The sequence below is a fragment of the Chrysochloris asiatica genome, unplaced genomic scaffold (assembly GCF_000296735.1).
Source record: "Chrysochloris asiatica unplaced genomic scaffold, ChrAsi1.0 scaffold00004, whole genome shotgun sequence".
Taxonomy (NCBI): Eukaryota; Metazoa; Chordata; class Mammalia; order Afrosoricida; family Chrysochloridae; genus Chrysochloris; species Chrysochloris asiatica.
Genome location: NW_006408522.1, coordinates 7,842,639 through 7,861,838, shown reverse-complemented (window position 1 = coordinate 7,861,838; position 19,200 = coordinate 7,842,639). Strand labels below are relative to the sequence as shown.

Below are 19,200 nucleotides of genomic sequence, written 5' to 3'. Positions count from 1 at the left end.
TCTTTATAGTTTTATGACTTTTACCTTGAATTTCATGGTAATCCAAGCTGATTTTCTTTAGATAAGACACTGCAGTTAAGTCAAATGTTCTCACTGTAGCCTCTGTTCCTAATTGAGTGACATTAAATACCAGAATTGTATCTTCTTGTTTCTGTTGTTTGGTAAGTTCCAAAATCACCTGAAAGAATCAGTACAGCCAATTAAAAAGTTAACAAATACGATGAATCATATTTAAAGAAACAACAAAAAAAAACTTTCTTCATACAAATCACCATGAGAACAGTAGAAACTGTGCTCATACTCCTCTACTACCACAAAGCTATTTAATATGATTGGACACTATCATCTTCATCCTCAATTCGACTACTGAGAATTTAAGTTCATCTATCTAGGAATCAAACTGACTATATCTGTGGAAAGAGAAGATGGAAAAGCTCAATATCATCAGTGAAAACAAGGCCAGGGAAGACTGTGGAACAGACCATCAATTACTCACATGCAAATTCAAACTGAAGCTAAAGAAAATGAAAACAAGTCCACAAGAGCCAAAATATGACCTTGAATATATCCCATCTGAATTTAGAGATCATCTGAAGAACAGATTTGATGAATTAAACACTAAAGACCGAAGACCAGAAGAGTTGTGGGATGACATCAAGAACATCATATATGAAGAAAGCAAAAATTCATTGAGAAGACAAGAAAGAGGGAAAAGGTCAAAATGGATGTTAGAAGAGACATGGAAACTTGCGCTCCAACGTAGAGATGCTAAAGCAAATGGAAGAAATGAGGAGGTCCAAGAGCTGAACAGAAAATTTCAAAGATCAGCTCGAGAAGATAAAGTCAAACATTACAACAAAATGTCCAAAGATCTGGAATCAGAAAACCAAAAAGGAAGAACACGCTCAGGATTTCTCAAGCTGAGTGAACTGAAGAGAAAATTCAAGCCTCAACTTTCGTTATTGAAAGATTCTCTGGGCAAAGTATTGAATGATGCAGAAAGCATCAAGAGAAGATAGAAAGAATACACAGAGTCACTGTACCAAAAAGAAATGGTTAATGTTCAACCGTTTCAAGAGGTAGCATATGATCAAGAGCCAATGATAATGAAGGAGGAAGTCCAAGATGCATTGAAGGAATTGGCAAAGAACAAGGCACCAGGAATTGATGGAATAAAAATTGATATCTTTCAAGAAAGTGAGGCGATACAGGAGGCACTCACTTATCTCTGCCAAGAAATTTGGAAGACAACTAAGGTCGCTATGGGTTGATACCAACTCAATGGCACCTAACAACAACAACAACAACATCTAGGAATCATGATGAAACTTAACAACACTTATTGGTATAAATTCATTTTATTTAATAAATGTAGGAATATATGGATTCTTCCTTAATATTATTATTTTTAAAACCTTTGTCTCAAAAAAAAAAAAAATCACATCTTGTAATAAAAAATACATTCTCATTAGAGTATGAAGAAAAGGATGCTCACTATAATTTCTATTATTTAAATTTATGGTGTAAATCATAGCCAATATAATCTGACAATGAAAAATAAAACATACATTGATGACGTTGTTGTTAAGCGCCGTCGAGTCAGTTCCAACCCATAGCAACCCTGTATAGAGTTTCTGAGGAGCAGCTGGTGAGTTTGAACCGCCGACCTTGCAGTTCAAATGGCTCTGCGGTCTGGCGCATTAACCCATAGTGCCACACCAGGACTCCATATATTAAGGGGCTTCAAAAAGTTCGTAAAAAATGGAATTGAAAAATAATGGAGTTTTCCCAAAAACATTTTAATCCCCCTAGTATGTGGTTTTTAAATTTAATTTAAAAGTTTTCTGATTCTTCCCTCACTTTAACTTTAGGTATACCTGTGACTGCTTCAATCAACAGACAACAGAGGATATGATACTACAATGCTTTCTGGTATCAAAAAACAGCCAGGAAACTCCACATAGGAAAAACACAAAAGTAATAAAGCATTCAGCACAAAATTCATATGTAAAAATAAATTTCTGATAACTAATGAGTTAAACATAAGTAATGAAACCATAAAGTAATACATAAAATAACTGGTAAATATTTTTTGTAAGTAGGCAAGAACTTTTTAAACACAGTACTAAAACTAGAACATAAAGAAAAGTGTGATAAATTTCACTACAGAAACAGTTGAAACTTTACATTGGCAAAAACGGTTTTACAAATATAAACAGATTAATAGAGTCATATGTCATTTAATGTCCACAATGCATTCTGGCATACAGGACGTTACGTGGTTTGAGCGTTGTGTGAACATGTCTGAATCTTGAACAGCATCATTCACTGACTGTTCCCTTTGCATTGCTGAATAAACTTTTGCTTCATTTCAACACTGAATCCTTCTTTGCCTTTTGCTGCTGCTGTCACTAGTACAGGTTTTGCTCCATGTGGGAGCCATAATGGACTGCACGGTAATATTTTCAAAAGAAAACTGGACAGAGAGACAATGCAACAACACTCAAGAGACACATGATATGAGCTGCTGCCTACCAGCTGAAACATACACTAGTATACTGTAAACTCTTTATTTAAGTGAAGAAAGTTCACATTAAAATAACATTAGGAAGTCTACAGTGCACATATATGCCAGTAATACTATCAAGACATATGCATTATAGGTTATATATGCAACATAATACCATTCTATATCTGGCAGCCCAAATACTCTGTATGTACAAGACATGATTCACATGTTGTGTGCAGGAAGTTGCATTCACCATGTTTAATGCCCACTACATCCAGTTCTCCAATTAGGTGCTGTGGGTTTATGTACTGGGCTTCAAAGCTGAACTGCAAAGTCAGCAGTTCAAGCTTACCAGTTATTCCTCAGAACCCCTATAAAGGACCGTATGGGTGGGAACTGACTCGACAGCACTTAACAACAACAACAACACATTATAATCTTCTAGGAGTGAAACGTATATACGGTCAGACATTGTCTGAACAGCTGTTATAGGTTGTAAAGAACTCTCACAAATTAGGAAAAAAAGTGCTGGAAATGTTTTCCAGAAAAAGGACTTAGAGTTGTTGCTGCTGTTAGGGGTCATGGAATCGATTCCTATACATAGCAATACTCTGCATAATAAACTAAAACAATGTTCGGTCCTGTGCCATCCGCACAATTGATGCTACATTTGAGCCCAATGCTGTAGTCACTGTGTCAACTCATCTTGTTAAGGGTCTTCCTCTTTTTCACCGTCCCTCCACTTTACCAAGCATGATGTCCTTCTCCAGGGACTGGTTTCTCCTGATAACATATCCAAAGTGTGAGAGACAGTCTTGTCACCCTGGCTTCTCTACAGATTGGTTTGTTCTTCTGGCAATCCATGGAACTTTCCATTTTCTTCTCCAACATCATAATTCAAATGCATCAATTCTTCTCTGGTCTTCCTTCTTCATTGTTCAACTTTCACATGCATATGAGGTGAATGAAAATACCTTAACACCTTAGTCTTCAGACTGACACCTTTGCTCTTGAACACTTTAAAGAAGTCGTGTGCAGAAGATTTCCCAATGTATTATGTCATTTGATTTCTTGATTGCTGCTTCCATCAATGCTGATTATGGATCCAAGCAAAATGAAGTCCTTGACAACTTCAATCTTTCTCCATTTATCATTACTGGCCCAGTTGTAAGGATTTTTGCTTTGTTTACAATGAGATACAACCCATACTGAAGACTATGTATGGTCCTTGCTCTTCACCAGTAAGTACTTTAACTCCTTTTCAATTCCAGCAAGCAAGGCTGTATCCTGCATGGTGGAGGTTGTTATCGAGTCATTCTCCAATCCTGATGCCACGTTCTTTTTCATATAATCCATCTTCTCAGATTATTTTCTAATCATATAGACTGAAAAAATATGGTACAAGGATACAACCCTGGCACACACCTTTCCTCATTTAAAACCATTCAGTATCTCCTTGTTCTAACAATTGCCTCTTAGTCCATGTTCAAGTTCTTCATGAGTATGATTAAGTGTTCTAGAAGACCCATTCTTTGTGATGTTATCCATAGTTTGTCATGATTCACAGAGTTGAAAGTCTTTGCATAGTAAAGTACAAGTAAACACCTTTCTGGTATTCTGCATAGTCAATATAAGCACAAGTAAACATCTTTTTGGTACTTTGGATACGAATACTCAATCATCCAAAGAAGAAATAAACACAGGAAATTATTTTGAATCTCAAAAAGTATTAAATTAATCAAATACACTCCAATTAAAACATGTGAATTACATTTTTCACCTAACAAGTATCTTTAGCAGTTTTCACACACACAGAAAAAGCAGCATTCCATATTCTTGGAATGTTTTTTTCGATGTGTGGTTGTGCTTTGGGCAGTAGGGCAAATAGAGTACCATATTTTTAATATACTAAATGTTTGGGTCTAGCATGAGACAGTTTACAAGAATAGTAAAAACGCAAACATATGTATGCACGGACAAAACAAATATACACACCTCTTTTATTTCAAACTTGAGTAGAAGATTAATGAGTTCCTCATTTGGGGCCTCTGCAGCCTTTTTTAGTTCTGATCCTTTTATACTTTTACCCGTCTGTGAGTTCCCATTTTCAGCATCAAAATATTCATCATCAGACTCTAAGGGAATATGACATTCATTTGACCTGATAACCACACCCACTGAACGCTGCCTACAACACTCAAACTTAAGTCTCTCATCAGTAAAAGTAACTTATTACCTATAATCCTCATATTCAGAACAGTTTCCATGGTTTAAATCTCACAAGGCCATGTTACAGTCATATTTAAAATCAAATGACACAACTGGTTTTAATTCACCTGTCATCATAGTTTTTCTTCTGAGTTCATTCATTAGTCAGCATTCAATAAAATAATATTTGGGCATCAGTTACCATGGGTCAGGCAATGCCAGCCCACTAAGAACACCACGGTGACCAGGAAAGACAAGGTCCTTCTCCCCACTATTATAGTTCAAACAACAACAACAAAAAAAAAAAAAACCCCGAGTCAATCCAGAGGATAAGGTAGAGACTGTGGCAAGAAGCACAGCTGAATTTTTAATATTAGCACTGACAAGCAGAAAAAAATCCTTAAACTGATTAATAAATATGGGTTTTAAAAGGTTTCAAGTAACTCAGGAGCACACTTGTTTAGTGAGCATAGCTAAAACAAGAACCATTCTTTGAAGTGTATATAGAAGTTGTATGTTAAATTACCATACCACCTTCGTAATTCCTTTATTTCCTGAAAACCATATCTTTATAAGCCAATTTACAGGCTTGATTTAGTGAAGAAAGAACATTTTACTTTCTTTACCTGACTCCATTCCACCTAGTAACAGTGAAGTATCAAGTACAGTTTTTGTCCCACCTGAAATAACAGGAATTGAGGATATCTAGGAGAGAATATAAAGTTTTCTTAATATACTAATTTAGTAGGATTAAACGTGATAGATGATACATGGGAAAAAAAAAACAAAAACAGAAAGAGCATTACAAGATACAAAGAAATGGAAAGATACGTTCACACACAATACACAAATCTTCCAACAAAGTCTATCATGTAAGTCACTAATCAGTGAGTCCTGATGTGGGGCTGGCTGCAGGATCAGTACTGCACGGCACCTAACAACAACTACCAACAGTAATATGGTTGGCTGGGATTTCTAAATTATTAAGACTACCATCTGCATCTACAAGGACAAAACTATGTCTAGTTCTAGTTGTTACTGTTGTTGTTAAGTGCCGCTCAATTGGTTCCAACTCATGCGACCCTGTACAAGGTTTCCAAGGAGCAGCTGGTGGGTTTGAACCACCGACCTTGCGGTTTAAACCCACACTGCAGTCCATCGCATTAACCGGCAGCACCACACCAGGACTCTGTAGCTCTAATAGGCTATTCTATTTAGGACTCTGTGTAAGTTTGTTGCTATCTATTATAACATAAATGTGAATTTTTATTACAGGTCCCTGGAGAATGGGACCTGGCTCTCTGAACTCTCCAACTGGCTCTCTGAACTCTCATTTCCAAAGTAAGTAAATTTCAACATTTATTTTGTGCTGTAAAAATCAATTCCAATTAAAATGAAATAAAACTTTTAAGTCTAATATATAAAGTTCATACTATTTTATTTATAAGATTTTAAAGATATTTTCTACTTCTAGTTCTATTTACAACATGTTTCGCAAGTTTAAAAATCATTTACTTTTCATTACTTGTATTTTTGCCACCTTAACTTATAAAGCCTGCCCTAAATTTTTCTCCTAGCACTCTAAAACCGTAATGAAAACAGGCTATAATCTTTATGTATTCTATGTCATTCACAGTGTTTCATAGAATCAACAAAATAAATAGCAAATATCAAAAGGGCACAAATAAACTTGTCCTAAAAATTAATAGACATCACAACAAGGGTAGTGCACACAAAGATGAAAGAGAACTTACTATGTATACAAATGTAAAGAGATTTTAGCATTTTTATTATAGCCATTTACCTGTCTCTCTGGAGACTGAGTAGGTGATTTCTGTGGCAAGGATATACTGTTAAGCAAACATAGCACATCTTTCATCTTCTGGTCAGAAATTTTCAAATGCATCAGAGGAAGTCCTCCTGATACTTTAAATCTAAAAAGATAATTCAACTGTAAGGTTATAAAGTCTGGCTTCTCTACAGTATGGCAGAGGGAGGGACTGGTGAAATGACTGCATTGCAGAGTCAAAGGAAACACTTCAAAACATGCTAATCTAACATACTAATGCCTCATTTAGTGAACATTGTCAGGAAATGGGAAGTTTTATATAAATCAAGTTTCCAGGTAATTTAAACATTCTTTTTAAGGAATTAAACCATTTTAAGTTAATTAATTCTTTTAAAAATATTTTCAAGCACAATTCCATATTTTTTAAAACCAAAACACTGTATATACTTTATCTCCTAGTATCAAAAATTTCTCATGGAGTAACATGGAATTGCACAGTTAACAAGTTAGGCAGAGGTTTCCTTGTGCTCACATGTTTGTCCCTATAGCCCATGTGAAACTGATCACTATGGATTAGTGAACACATGTGAGCCTGTGCTTACCATGTTTAATGGGTAATCCATTCCTGATCTAGAGGTCTTGGAGATGATGACATAGCTCTGAAGGAGACGTGAAGGTCACGCAGAGCAGTGCCTTTGTTACAGGAGAAGTCCAAGCCCCAGAGAGAGGAAATGACCTGCCCAAGGTCTCACAGCCAGTCAGCAACAGACACAGACTTCCCAGACAGGCAAGACTTCCCATCTGGTTACAATTCTTTCTGTACACCACTCTGCCTCTCTAGTAGCTATGGGGAAAGCATGCTGTGTGGAGGTGTGGTGGACCCTGAGAAGTAGCTGATGTTGCTGGTTGAGAGTTGGAAGGGGAAAGAACTGGAAAGAAATGAATAGAAAATAAAACTAATGTCCTCGAAGACAGGGATTGCACTCTGGTTCCATCAAGCTGCACTGTGTGAGGCTTGGTGTTTTCTAGTGAGTTGTTGTTGTTATTGTTAAGTGCTGTGGAGTCAGTTCCGACCCATAGCGACCCTCTAGAGGGTTTCCAAGGAGCGACAGCTGAGCTTGAACCACCAAGCTTGCAGTTCAAACTGACTGTGCAATCTGGCACATTAACCCACAATGCCACAGCAGGGCTCAGCATTTTACTTTCAGTGATCAGAGATCTGTCTGTTGGTGCTCACTGACAGATCAGATGGGTAATTAGAAAGAAAGTAACATGTGAGAGAAAAGGAGACAAGCAGAAGAGAGAGAAGGTGGGCCTACGCAGATACTCATGGACAAGCATTAGACAAAGATTGCTAGTAACTTTCTAGCTAAAAAATTTCTCATGATAAACAATAGAGTGTCTACTCCGTCACTCTCTTGAATTTTTTGTAGCACTGTCACTACCTGGTATGTCATACGCAGGTTTAATTTCTGTCTCTCCTGATTAAAAAGCCATCACTAGTCCATCAGTTTATTGTACAATTGTACTCGTCTGTCAGTGTGTCGTAAGCTGATCAGAATGTAACGTACATGCCTATATTCTGCTTTCTTACTCAATACAACCGCCTCAGTTTTGTTTTGTCTGCCCCAATAGCTTTGTCGCAGCTCTTCCCTGCTCACAGAGCTCTTTCTGGTTGCTGTTTATCTTTGGCTTCCTGGCTAGACTGTGACTAGCTCAAATGACAGATGCCTAACATCTGAAAAAAAAGTAATTCTCTATAATTCTTTCTATAATGCATAAACCACTGACATACAAAAGACTGAACTTTCTGCAAATATACTCTATAAATTGAAAACCACCATAAAAAGGCATTATATTGTATTATTTTTAAAGCATGGCACTGAAAGATAAGCATGGGATGGCTAACAGCAAGGTCGGTGGTTCAAAACCACCAGCCACTCCTCAGAAACCCTATAGAGGGTCGCTACGAGTCGGAACTGATTTGATGCAACATACAGAATTCAAAGCTATAAAAACAGAGGAACTAGACTAACCCTCCCACCTAAACTAACTAGAAAACTGGTCATAAGATATGATACTATGGTTTCAGGTAACAAACAACAGCTGAAAAAAGGGAAACAAATGAAGGAAGCCCTACAATTATTCAAGGTTACTGACTTAAGAATCTCAGAATGTGTGGGGGTCAGTAAGTGCATAGCACTAAATGCCTACATTAGAAAAGAAGGGCTCAGATTAATGAGTAAAAATAGCAACTGAAACCCAAACTAAGCAGAAAAGAGGCAGTAATAAACATTAGCGTAAATATTAATCAAATTTAAGGCAGAAATAGTAAATAATTGAAATGAAAAGCTAGTTTTGTTTGTTGTTGTTGTTGTTGTTTTTTTCAGAAGAATAATAAAAATTGATAATCCTCTAGCCAGACTGATCAGGTAAAAGGCATATATTATCAATAACACAAGTAAGAGAGGTACAACACCACAGAGTCTACGTGTATTAACGTAGTATTATGAGCAACATTTGCCAATAAACTCAACAACTAAGGTGTTGTTAAGTGCCACTGAGTCGGTTCCAACTCAATACGGTGTTTCCAAAGAGTGTCTGGTGGATTTGAGCCACTGATCTTGCAGTTCAAACCAACCCTGCAGTTTAGTGTTTATCCTACCACACAACCCCAGAACTCCACAACTAAGATAGGATAACAGCTAAGATAAGATAGCTTAATTACTCAAAAAACAAAACAAACACGGAAACTATCAAAGATCATTATTAAAAATAAATAAGCTAAATAGCCCTACTTCCATTAAAGAAACTGAATTTTCAGTTTGAAATCTCACAAAGAAAACTCTAGACCCAGATAGTTTCACTGGTTTATTCTGACAAACATTTAAGAAAAAAATAATACTAATTGTACACAGTGTTTTCCAGAAAACTCATTATGAGAGACCCACATGACTTTGATACCTGATACCCAATACCCTGACCCAAAACCAATAAAAGTATAGAACAACATCCGTCATGAACACATATGTAAAACTTTATCATAATATTTTAGCAAATGAAATCCAATAGCATTTTAAAAGAATATTATAACCAATTATGGCCAAATAATTCAGAAATGCAAGGTTAGTTTTACATCAACCTCGTAAAGGTTGTCAGGAGTTACTGATACAGCAGGGATGAAGCTCCAATTAATTATGCTGAGTCAAAGTACTCAAACAAAAATGCGTTAAAACTGTCTGAACCCATTTATATAAAATGCAGACAATGCTAATGACTCTATTGTGTCAGAAAGTAGACCAATGATTGGCAGGGAGGCAAGCAGGCAGCTAGGGATGGGAAGGGAAAGAATATAAAGGGGCCCAAGAAACTAATGTAGTAACATTTTCAAAATTATCTATTTAAACTTAAAATTCAGTTCCTATTTTGTATTCTCCAGTACAGTTTAAGACTTTTATGCAGCTTCACGATCAAATTTTGTAGAAGATTTTATTTTATTGCTACTGAAGCTAAAATGACCAAATTAAGTAACAATCATCAACTTTCATAAAATGTAAAGGTCCAATAATGCTGAAAGATTGACAATATGTAATTCAAATATTTTCTTAAAAACGTTTCTTTGTTTTCTTAAAATCCAGTAACTAATAAAGCTATTAGTTCACTTCCCTGATTGCCTAATAGATACAAAAGAAACTCATACATTACCTAGCCATTCTAACATCCTTTTCCACCATTGCCTTGGCCAGCTCAACATGAATATCCATGGGTTGTAATATATGCATAGTTGATGGATGCTGGAATCGACACTTTTTCCAGTTTTCCTCTGTAAAAAAGATCATTTAAAATATTAATTGATTTTTTAAAATTATCAAGTATTCTGTGGAAAACTATGTTGTTGTTGTTAAGTGCCGTCGAGTCGGTTCCGACCCATAGCGACCCTGAATAGGGTTTCCGAGGCTGTAAATCTTTACGGGAGCAGATCGCCTCATCTTTCTCCCGCGGAGCAGCTGGTAGTTTCGAACTGCTGACCTTCCGGATCGCAGCCCGATTCGTAACCACTACGCTACCAGAGCTCCTTTACTAGAAAATAGGCAACAAGCAGGTTTTTTGAACATCCATTTTTCTTCTTTCAGCATTTATTGTTGTTGTTAAGTCCTATGGAGTCCATTCTGACTCATGACTTGTATAGGTAGTTTCCAAGGAGAAACTGGTAGGTTTGGACTACTGACCTTGTGGTTCACAGTTCAGCGCTGATCCTACAGCAGCACACCAGGAGTCTCAGCATAAAAGACCTGTATTTCTTTATTTTATATCTTCAGATTGACAGAAGGCATAAAAAAACAATTCTAAATATTTACTTAGAAATGTTCATATGAGATTATCTTGGCATTTTAAAGTAAGTACCAAAAATCCCCAGAAATGAATTACCTGGGTTCCAGAATTAGCAAACAATGTGGGTGGTTACAGTGAAAAGAGCAAAATAATTTTCAAAGTTAAGGTAAAAAAACCAAACAGCAGAGGAGAAAGAGAGATTTACGGAGTTCCTAAGTGCAATTACACTACCTTGGCATATGACTCCAAAACAAAATTAATTTATCAGGCAAGACTTAATGACGAAAGTACGTTCGTCATTATCCCTTCAAATAAGAAGGTTCCACTAACAGTCTTAATCAGATCTTTACTGATGGTAATGACTAAACATCTTTTATCACTTTTCATTCTTGTTGTTGTCGTTGTTAGGTGCCACCGAATCGGTACTGACCCATAGCAACCCTATGCACAGTATAACAAAACACTGCCCGATCCTGGGCCAACTTCACTACTGTTGCCACACTTGAGTCCATCGATGCTACCACTTGGCCAATCCATCTCATTGGGGGTCTTCATCTCTTTCTCTGTCCCTCCACCTTACCAAACATGATATCCTTCTCCAGAGACTGGTCCCTCCTAACAATATGTACAAAGTATGAGAGACAAAGTTTGGCCATCCTGGCCTCCAAGGAGCACTCTGGCTGCACTTCTTCCAAAGCCGATCTATTGGTTTTTTTGGCAGCCCATGGTACTTTCAATATTCTCCTCCAACACCATAACTCAAAAGCATCAATTCTTCTTATGGTCTTCCTTATTCACTGTCCAGCTTTTGCATGCATATGAGATTACTGAAAATATCATGGCTTTGGTCAGGCACACCTTAGTCCTGAAGCTGACATCTTTGCTCTTCAACACTTGAAAAAGGTATTGTGCAGCAGATTTGCCTAATGCAATACACAATTTGATTTCTTGACTGCTGCTTCCACTGAGTGTTGATAGTTGATCCAAGAAGAATGTAGTCCGTGACAACTTCAATCTTTTCTCTGTTGATAAGAATGTTTACTGGACCAATGGTGAGGATTTCTTTACACTGAGATATAATCCATACCGAAGGCTGTGCTCTTTGATCTTCTTCAGTAAATGTTTTAAGTCCTCTTCACTTTAAGCAAGCTAGGTTGTATCATCTGCATATCGCAGGTTGTTAAAGAGTCTTCCTCCAATCCTGATGCCACAATTTTCTTCATAGAACCCAGCTTCTCGGATTATTTGCTCAGCATACAGGTTGAATAAGTATGGTGACAGAATACAACCTTGTCGCACACCTTTTTTAATTTTAAACCATTCAGTGTTTCCATGTTCTGTTCAAACAACTGCTTCTTGGTCCACGGACAGATTCCTCATGAGCACAATTAAGTGTTCCGAAATACTCATACTTCGCAATGTTGTCTATAGCTTGTCATTCTTGTTTTTGTTAGGTGCCATCAAGTCGGTACTGACTCATAGCAACCTTATGCACAGCAGAACGAAACACTGCCCCATCCTGAGCTAGCCGCACGATTGTTGCCATGCTTGAGTCCATAGATGCTACCACTTGGCCAATCCATCTCATTGGGGGTCTTCCTCTTTCTCTGTCCTTCCACCTTACCAAACATGATATCCTTCTCCAGAGACTGGTCCCTCCTGACAATATGTACTAAGTATGAGAGACGAAGTTTGACCATCCTGGACTTCAAGGAGCACTCTGGCTGCACTTCTTCAAAACCGATCTATTGGTTCTTTTGGCAGCCCATGGTACTTTCAACATTCTCCTCCAACACCATAACTCAAAAGCATCAATTCTCCTATGGTCTTACTTATTCACTGTCCAGCTTTCACATGCATATGACGTTACTGAAAATATCATGGCTTGGGTCAGGCGCACCTAAGTCCTCCAGCTGACGTCTTTACTCTTCAACACTTGAAAAAGGTCTTGTGCAGCAGATTTGCCTAATGCAATATGCCATTTGATTTTTTTTTTAATGTTTTATTATGAATTATATGATAGTTTACATGGGAGAACGTTAGTTTTACATTCATTCTATCGTATATTGTTTCATTGCCATGGTTCCAATACCCTCCATGCTTCATCAACCAACCAAAGGGTATACACTGCAAGCCTGACCCCTACACTACCCCTCCGCCCACCCCACCCCACCCACAGTCTTCAGCACAAAGTTGCTCTCCCTCTCTGGCTCTAAAGTCCCCCAGCTGCTCCATCGCTCCACGTCATCGTCTGTGCCTCCATCTCAAGCATCGCTGCTTCTCTAGGTAGGGTCCCACTATCGGCTCTTCTCCGTTGATGGTCCTAGGGACCTCCGCTCCTAGACTGGAAAGTTAATCACTCCCTTCCTTGCTATAAAACATCTACCTTTACATTTCCAACCCTCACAATCAGTCCTGATAACAATTATTCACTATTGTATCACAAGAGACCCATCTGCACTTCATTTCATCAGTTCCGCCTAGACAGATTGGATAGTACTCACTGGAGATTCTGCCTTCCTCCAGGTCCCCTGGCTCTAGGTTCCCTCTTGAAAGCTTGTAAGCCAGTCACTTCTTGCCTTTGTAAAACCCCACCCCCTCCCCCGCCCACATTTTTGGTAGCCAATGTCCAAATTGCCCATCCCTGTCTACTCTGTGTGTGGAGGGGATGGGAATGATTCTTGCTGTAAGGATTTATTCCTTCTTTTAAGTTACTGCATCCATAGGTGTAGGTCAAGTTCATCAAATTGTAGCAGATTACTCTTTTTTTTCCTCTTCTTTCTTCTTCTGGTTGAGCTCTGATCATCCAGTCATTGAAGTCAGGTCAAGTGGGTATTATCTGAAAGTGTGGGTGTTCTTGTGCATATGCCCTCTCTTTTTATCAGCTGCACGCTTCACTCTCCACATTGTAGGGCTTAGCTCGCCACTTCATTGCTGTTTTCCCTCACTTCCCCTTATCAGTGATGAGCATGGTCACCAATCAGTGTGTGTTCCCATTGAGTCTTATTCTTGGAAGGGGGTTTGCACTGAGGGGACCCAACCACTTGCCTTGATGTTTCCTAGGCAAGCAACATGTTTGTTCTTGTAGTAATAGTCTGTCTGCCTCTATTGTTTTGTATTTTTCCTATAGGTCTTTCTTTCAAGAAGTAAATTCTGTTCTTCTAGCCACTCCAGGCTGGTCTTCTCATCCTTTCATGTGGAAATTTCCCATCTCTGGAGATCTGGATGTGGTTCAGGCTTCTACCTATAGTCTTATGTATTGCAGAAGCTCCGCAGGAAGCCTCCTCACTGGGCACGCTGTAGCCCCATTTTAGGTATTCTAATCAGTTATAGGTAGAAGACGGACTTACAAGTTTTCTATGGTGATGTTTCTGACTATTCCTTTCTCTTCCCCTCTAGTGTCTATTTTATATTATAATGCAAGGAAAACCAAGATTCAAAATGCAGCCAAGCATCTTAATATTATTGCCCCCTTGTCCCCATTCCAACCATGTCTCAATCTCTGGATCCCAGAGCCCTGTAGTTCCAAGGTTGTGCATACATCATTCTTTACCTCTGTCCCACTTAGCCCATTCACACATGCCTATTTGTTCTCCCAGCTGCTTTGTTCTTCCATTCCCCCTCCCTTCTTGTATATTGCGCCATTTGATTTCTTGACTGCTGCTTCCATGAGTGTTGATAGTTGATCCAAGAAGAATGAAGTTCTTGACAACTTCAATCTTTTCTCCGTTGATAAGAATGTTGTTTATTGGACCAGGGATGAGGATTTTTGTTTTCTTTACATTGAGATGTAATCCATACTGAAAGCTGTGCCCTTTGATCTTCATCAGTAAATGTTTTAAGTCGTCTTCACTTTCGGCAAGCAAGGTTGTATCATTGTCATTTTTAGATACATAAAAATACAAAGGCAGTTTTAAGGGTCTAAATAAAAACTTACCTTCAGGGAAGTAATGGATTACATGTTGCATATAAGCCCTGGTGTGGCACTTCAGGATAATGCACTGGACCACAAAGTCAGGCTGAACCACAAGGTCTGAACTTACCAGCTGCTCTCTGAAAACCCTATACAGCATCACTACAAGTCAGAATCGACTGGATGGCACTTAACAAAAAAATCCTAAGACCAGAAGTATATATTTTCATGCTAGTATATCTCATCACTCCCACAAGAGTATAAGCTCTGTAGTCAAAGACTGTCCTTTCGTCTAATGACTTGCCACAAAGCGACAGACTCAATAATGTTTAGTATGCAGTCGGAAATGATTCCAAGGCACTTAACCACCACCACCACACAGTCCTGATGGTGCCATGGATTAAGCATTGGACTACTAACCAGAAACTTGGAGGTTCACACTCACCAGCCACTCCACAGAAAAAAGATGAGGGTGTCTGCTCTTGTAAAAATTTATAACCTCAAAAAACCCTATGTAAGGTCACTATGAGCTGGAATCGACTCAACATCAGTGGGTTTGTAGCGCAGTAGGATCAGCAGTGGACTGTGAACCACACAGTCGTCAGTTCAAACCCACAAGCCACTCCTCAAAAACCCTGTACAGGGTCACTATGAATCAGAATTGACTCAACAGCACGTAACAACAAAAACAATACAGTAAGATATTGAAGAATAAAGGCAGTAAGGAAAAACAACATTGGTACATCCCAAAAGCATTAAAATATGAAGTCTGGACACGAACTTGAGCCAACTGCAATTTCTATTTTACAATTCAAACTGTCTAGTTTTTATAGCTGTACTGCAAACAGGCCATGATTAAACTTCGACTCAAATGGTTCTAAATTTTATCTTTATTTGTAGCTGGGCGATGATTTCAGTTGATGGGTTTCTGCTTAGTTTTCTTAATAACCAATGAAATGATTGTGAGGACTGACATACAGGCACACACACCTACACACATATGAATATGCTTACCACAGATATTCAACACAATTTCAAAACTCTAAAAGTTGAACAGTAATGTACCTGCTCTTGCAAAGAGTAGCTGCACACTTTTTATTTCAACATCAAACTTGTCATATGCCTTATCCATTATTTCTTCCAAAGATGAATTAGCCGTCTGCTGCAAACTTTGACCTTTACTGTTGAGCTATAGGAGAAAAACAACTTTCACAACAGAAAAATAAACACACCAACATAGTTTGTGCTCTACTGAAGCCCAACTAAAATGAAAACAGTACCCTTAATGAATTCACATTTTGCTTAATTTCCTAATAATTATTTACAGATATTTTATAAGGAAGGAGCATATTATCTCAGAGTCCATCTCTCTTACATTTGCCCTCTAAATAACTTTCATTAGTTGATCATTTACTCAACAGTCGGCCACAAATGCCTAGACAAGCATCTCTTCCTTTTCTTAGCTCTAAGAAGTTATTGCTACTTAACAGCTTTGCTCCCCTACTCATTCTAAACAGTTTACCATAGAGTTTTGCGACTTCTCCCCATTACATCACTAGAATAATTGTTATTATTGTTAGGTGCCACTGAGTTGGTTCCAACTCATATCAACCCTATATACAACAGAAGGAAATACTACCCAATCCTGAGCCATCCCACAATCAGTGCAATATTTGAAGCCATTGCTGTAGCCATGGTGTCAGTCCATCTCCCTGAAGGTCTTCCTCTTTTTTGTGGTTCCTCAATTTTATCATTTGAGATGTCCCTCTGCAGAAACTGCTTCCTCCTAATGACATGTCCAAAGTGTAACAAACAATGCCTCTAAGGAGAAACAAACATCCTTGCCTCTAAGGAGAAATCTGGCTGTACTTCTTCCAGGACAGAACTGCTCATTCTTCTTGTAGTCCATGCTACAGTCTATATTCTTCACCAAGACCCAGATTCAAATGTATCAGTTCCTTTTTAGCCCTCCTTAATTCACTGTTCAGCTTTCACTTGCATAAGAAGTGACTGAAAGGCCATGGCTTGGGTCAGGTGCACCTTAGCCCTCAAGGTGACAGCTTTGTTTTTAAAAATACTTTAAAGAGGCCTTTTTTCAGATCTGCCTAACACAAACATGTCAAATCTGCTGCCATCTTAAGTTAGGCTTGACAAGAAGCAAAGAATACCCTAGGTTTAATTGAAGTAAACCTAAAGTAAACAGCAAACTATCACATATTTAAGGAGCTCTGGTAGCATAGTGGTTACGAGTCAGACTGCTAACCTCAAGGTCAGCAGTTTGAAACTACCAGCCGTTCCATGGGAGAAAGATGAGGCTTTCTGCTCCTGTAAAGATTTACAGCCTCGGACAAGTTATGCAGGGTCGCTATGAGTTGAAACTGACTCCATGGTACACTACCACCACCACCACCATCATCACATGTGTAGCTATCAAGCTGGACATAGGTGAGCAGACAAAAGTACATCTATACATACCTGAAATGTACCGAAATCTAAAATGAGAAGATTTGACTTTTCTTGGTAGAAGCCTGTCTGTGGAACTATTAAATAAGAAGGTTTCAGATTTATCTTTAAGTCCAGGACTTTCCGAGTTTCAATTATATGTGTAAGTCCTAAAAGAAGGCAAAGTATAGTGAAATATTAAATAGTCATGTTGAAATACAACTATATTACTAACAAGTATAAAAATACAAGTTGAACAATTTTATGAAGCAGTCTCAGTTCTCACAAACTAGATTCTCAATCATGTGTGTATAGTGAACTATACATTGTTGAAATTATTCTAAAAGATCCTCTTTTGGGAAACATATCACCACGCAGTACAGTATAGTAAACCCAACACAGCTAGTGTTTTACCCTGAGATCCTGATATGGAATAATTATCTTTGACTAATAACCAGATAAAGAAGGGGAGTCGAGTTTAGAGGCTATGTGATACTAAAGTATGCATCTTTAAAAACTAGATTTCCACAATGTATGACGAACAGTTTCCCAAACACTGAGCTGGAGAGTTATTTTCCATATCATATTCACTCTGAGGCACAGGGTCACTGAATGGAATGACAGGCAGAATCATGAGTGCCCCATATTATTCTCTTCTCCACCTAGCCTTTGGGTAAAACATGAGCAAACAACGAAACTCTAGTGCACAATACAGGTCAAGTTTACAATAAAGAAAAATGGCAATCTACACTACATTAAATACAACATTTACATTGTTGTTGTTGCTGTTAAGTGCCATCGAGTCAATTCCAACTCACAGCAACCCTGTATAGTGTTTCCGAGGAGCACCCAGTGAGTTTGAACTGCCAAACTTGTTGTTCAAACAACCTCATGGTTCAGTGCATCATCCTCCAGACAAAATTTTGGAGGTATAGTTGATGTTTAGGAACCCTGGTAGCACAGTGGTTAAAGTACTACGCTGCTAACTGAAAGGTCAGCAATTTGAATCTACCAGCCACTCTACAGGAGAAAGATGCAGCGGTCGGCTTGAAAACCCTACGGGGGACCTCTATTCTGTCCTGTAGGGTCCCTGTGATTCAGTATTGATTCAACAGCAATGGGTTTGGTTTTAAGAGTACTGGTGTGGCACTGTGGGCTAGTGTGTCAGACTGCAAAGTCATCTGAACTGCAAGGTCAGTGGTTCAAGCTCACCAGCTGCTCCTTGGAAAAGCTATACAGGGTCGCTATGGGTCAGAATCAACTCGACAGCACTTAACAACAACAACATGCTCATGAAGACATTCTAATTCCTTACCTGTAGCTGTCCTCTCTTTAATTTCTTCCAGCTTCATCAATGTAGCTGATGTTATTTGCTCAAGATCTAATCCTTTATTTGATTGAAAGAATTCCACCACTGCATTAATGGTTTTCTGTAAAGGAATTTTAAAAACATAATAAAAGATAAAATCAGTACTTTCTAAATTAAACATTTTAAAGTTTAATCTCAAGTACAAACAACTGTGACTTTGACCTGAGGAGATACCTCCAAAAATTCTGTGCCCTAGTGCATCTCCCTCTGAAGTGAATGAAAATCTAGAGAATGGAATACCTCAAGTAACCTTACTGAAGAGACACAAATGTGCCCCTATCACTAGGGTGACCTCAAGTACATTCTATAGTGTCATGTGGATATTGGTAATGGTTAGGGTTCTGTGTCAACTTGACTAGGCTAGGATTCCCAGTGCTTTAGCAACTAAGATATGCTTATTCCCATGGTGATGAAACCCACTCTATGGTGAGTGGCCATGAGCAGCCAATCAATTGAAGGGATACTTCCTTGTGGGTGTGGCCTGCTCCCAATACAATGAACATGCAGGAAAGGCTCTCTCTTCCACTGAGGAACTGGGACTCTACGATTCTAAATCATTTCATTGATATAAACTTCTTTCTATATAGATAGATAGAAAGATAGAAAGATAGATAGATAGATAGATAGATAGATAGATA

At 38.3% G+C, this 19,200-nt stretch overlaps 1 protein-coding gene across 4 annotated transcripts in view; it reads right to left on the bottom strand.

The window, feature by feature from the left end:
* VPS13C (vacuolar protein sorting 13 homolog C (S. cerevisiae)) overlaps positions 1–19,200 on the bottom strand; it is a 249,499-nt gene that overhangs the window by 154,917 nt on the left and 75,382 nt on the right. For all 4 annotated transcript variants that reach the window (XM_006831581.1, XM_006831578.1, XM_006831579.1 and 1 more), the window contains 8 exons: positions 18,509–18,623; positions 17,227–17,363; positions 15,817–15,940; positions 10,212–10,329; positions 6,522–6,651; positions 5,344–5,422; positions 4,505–4,644; positions 25–178 (listed from right to left, as the gene is read on the bottom strand). In XM_006831581.1, the coding sequence (XP_006831644.1) occupies positions 25–178; positions 4,505–4,644; positions 5,344–5,422; positions 6,522–6,651; positions 10,212–10,329; positions 15,817–15,940; positions 17,227–17,363; positions 18,509–18,623 (997 nt within the window). The remainder of the gene's footprint in view (positions 1–24; positions 179–4,504; positions 4,645–5,343; positions 5,423–6,521; positions 6,652–10,211; positions 10,330–15,816; positions 15,941–17,226; positions 17,364–18,508; positions 18,624–19,200) is intronic.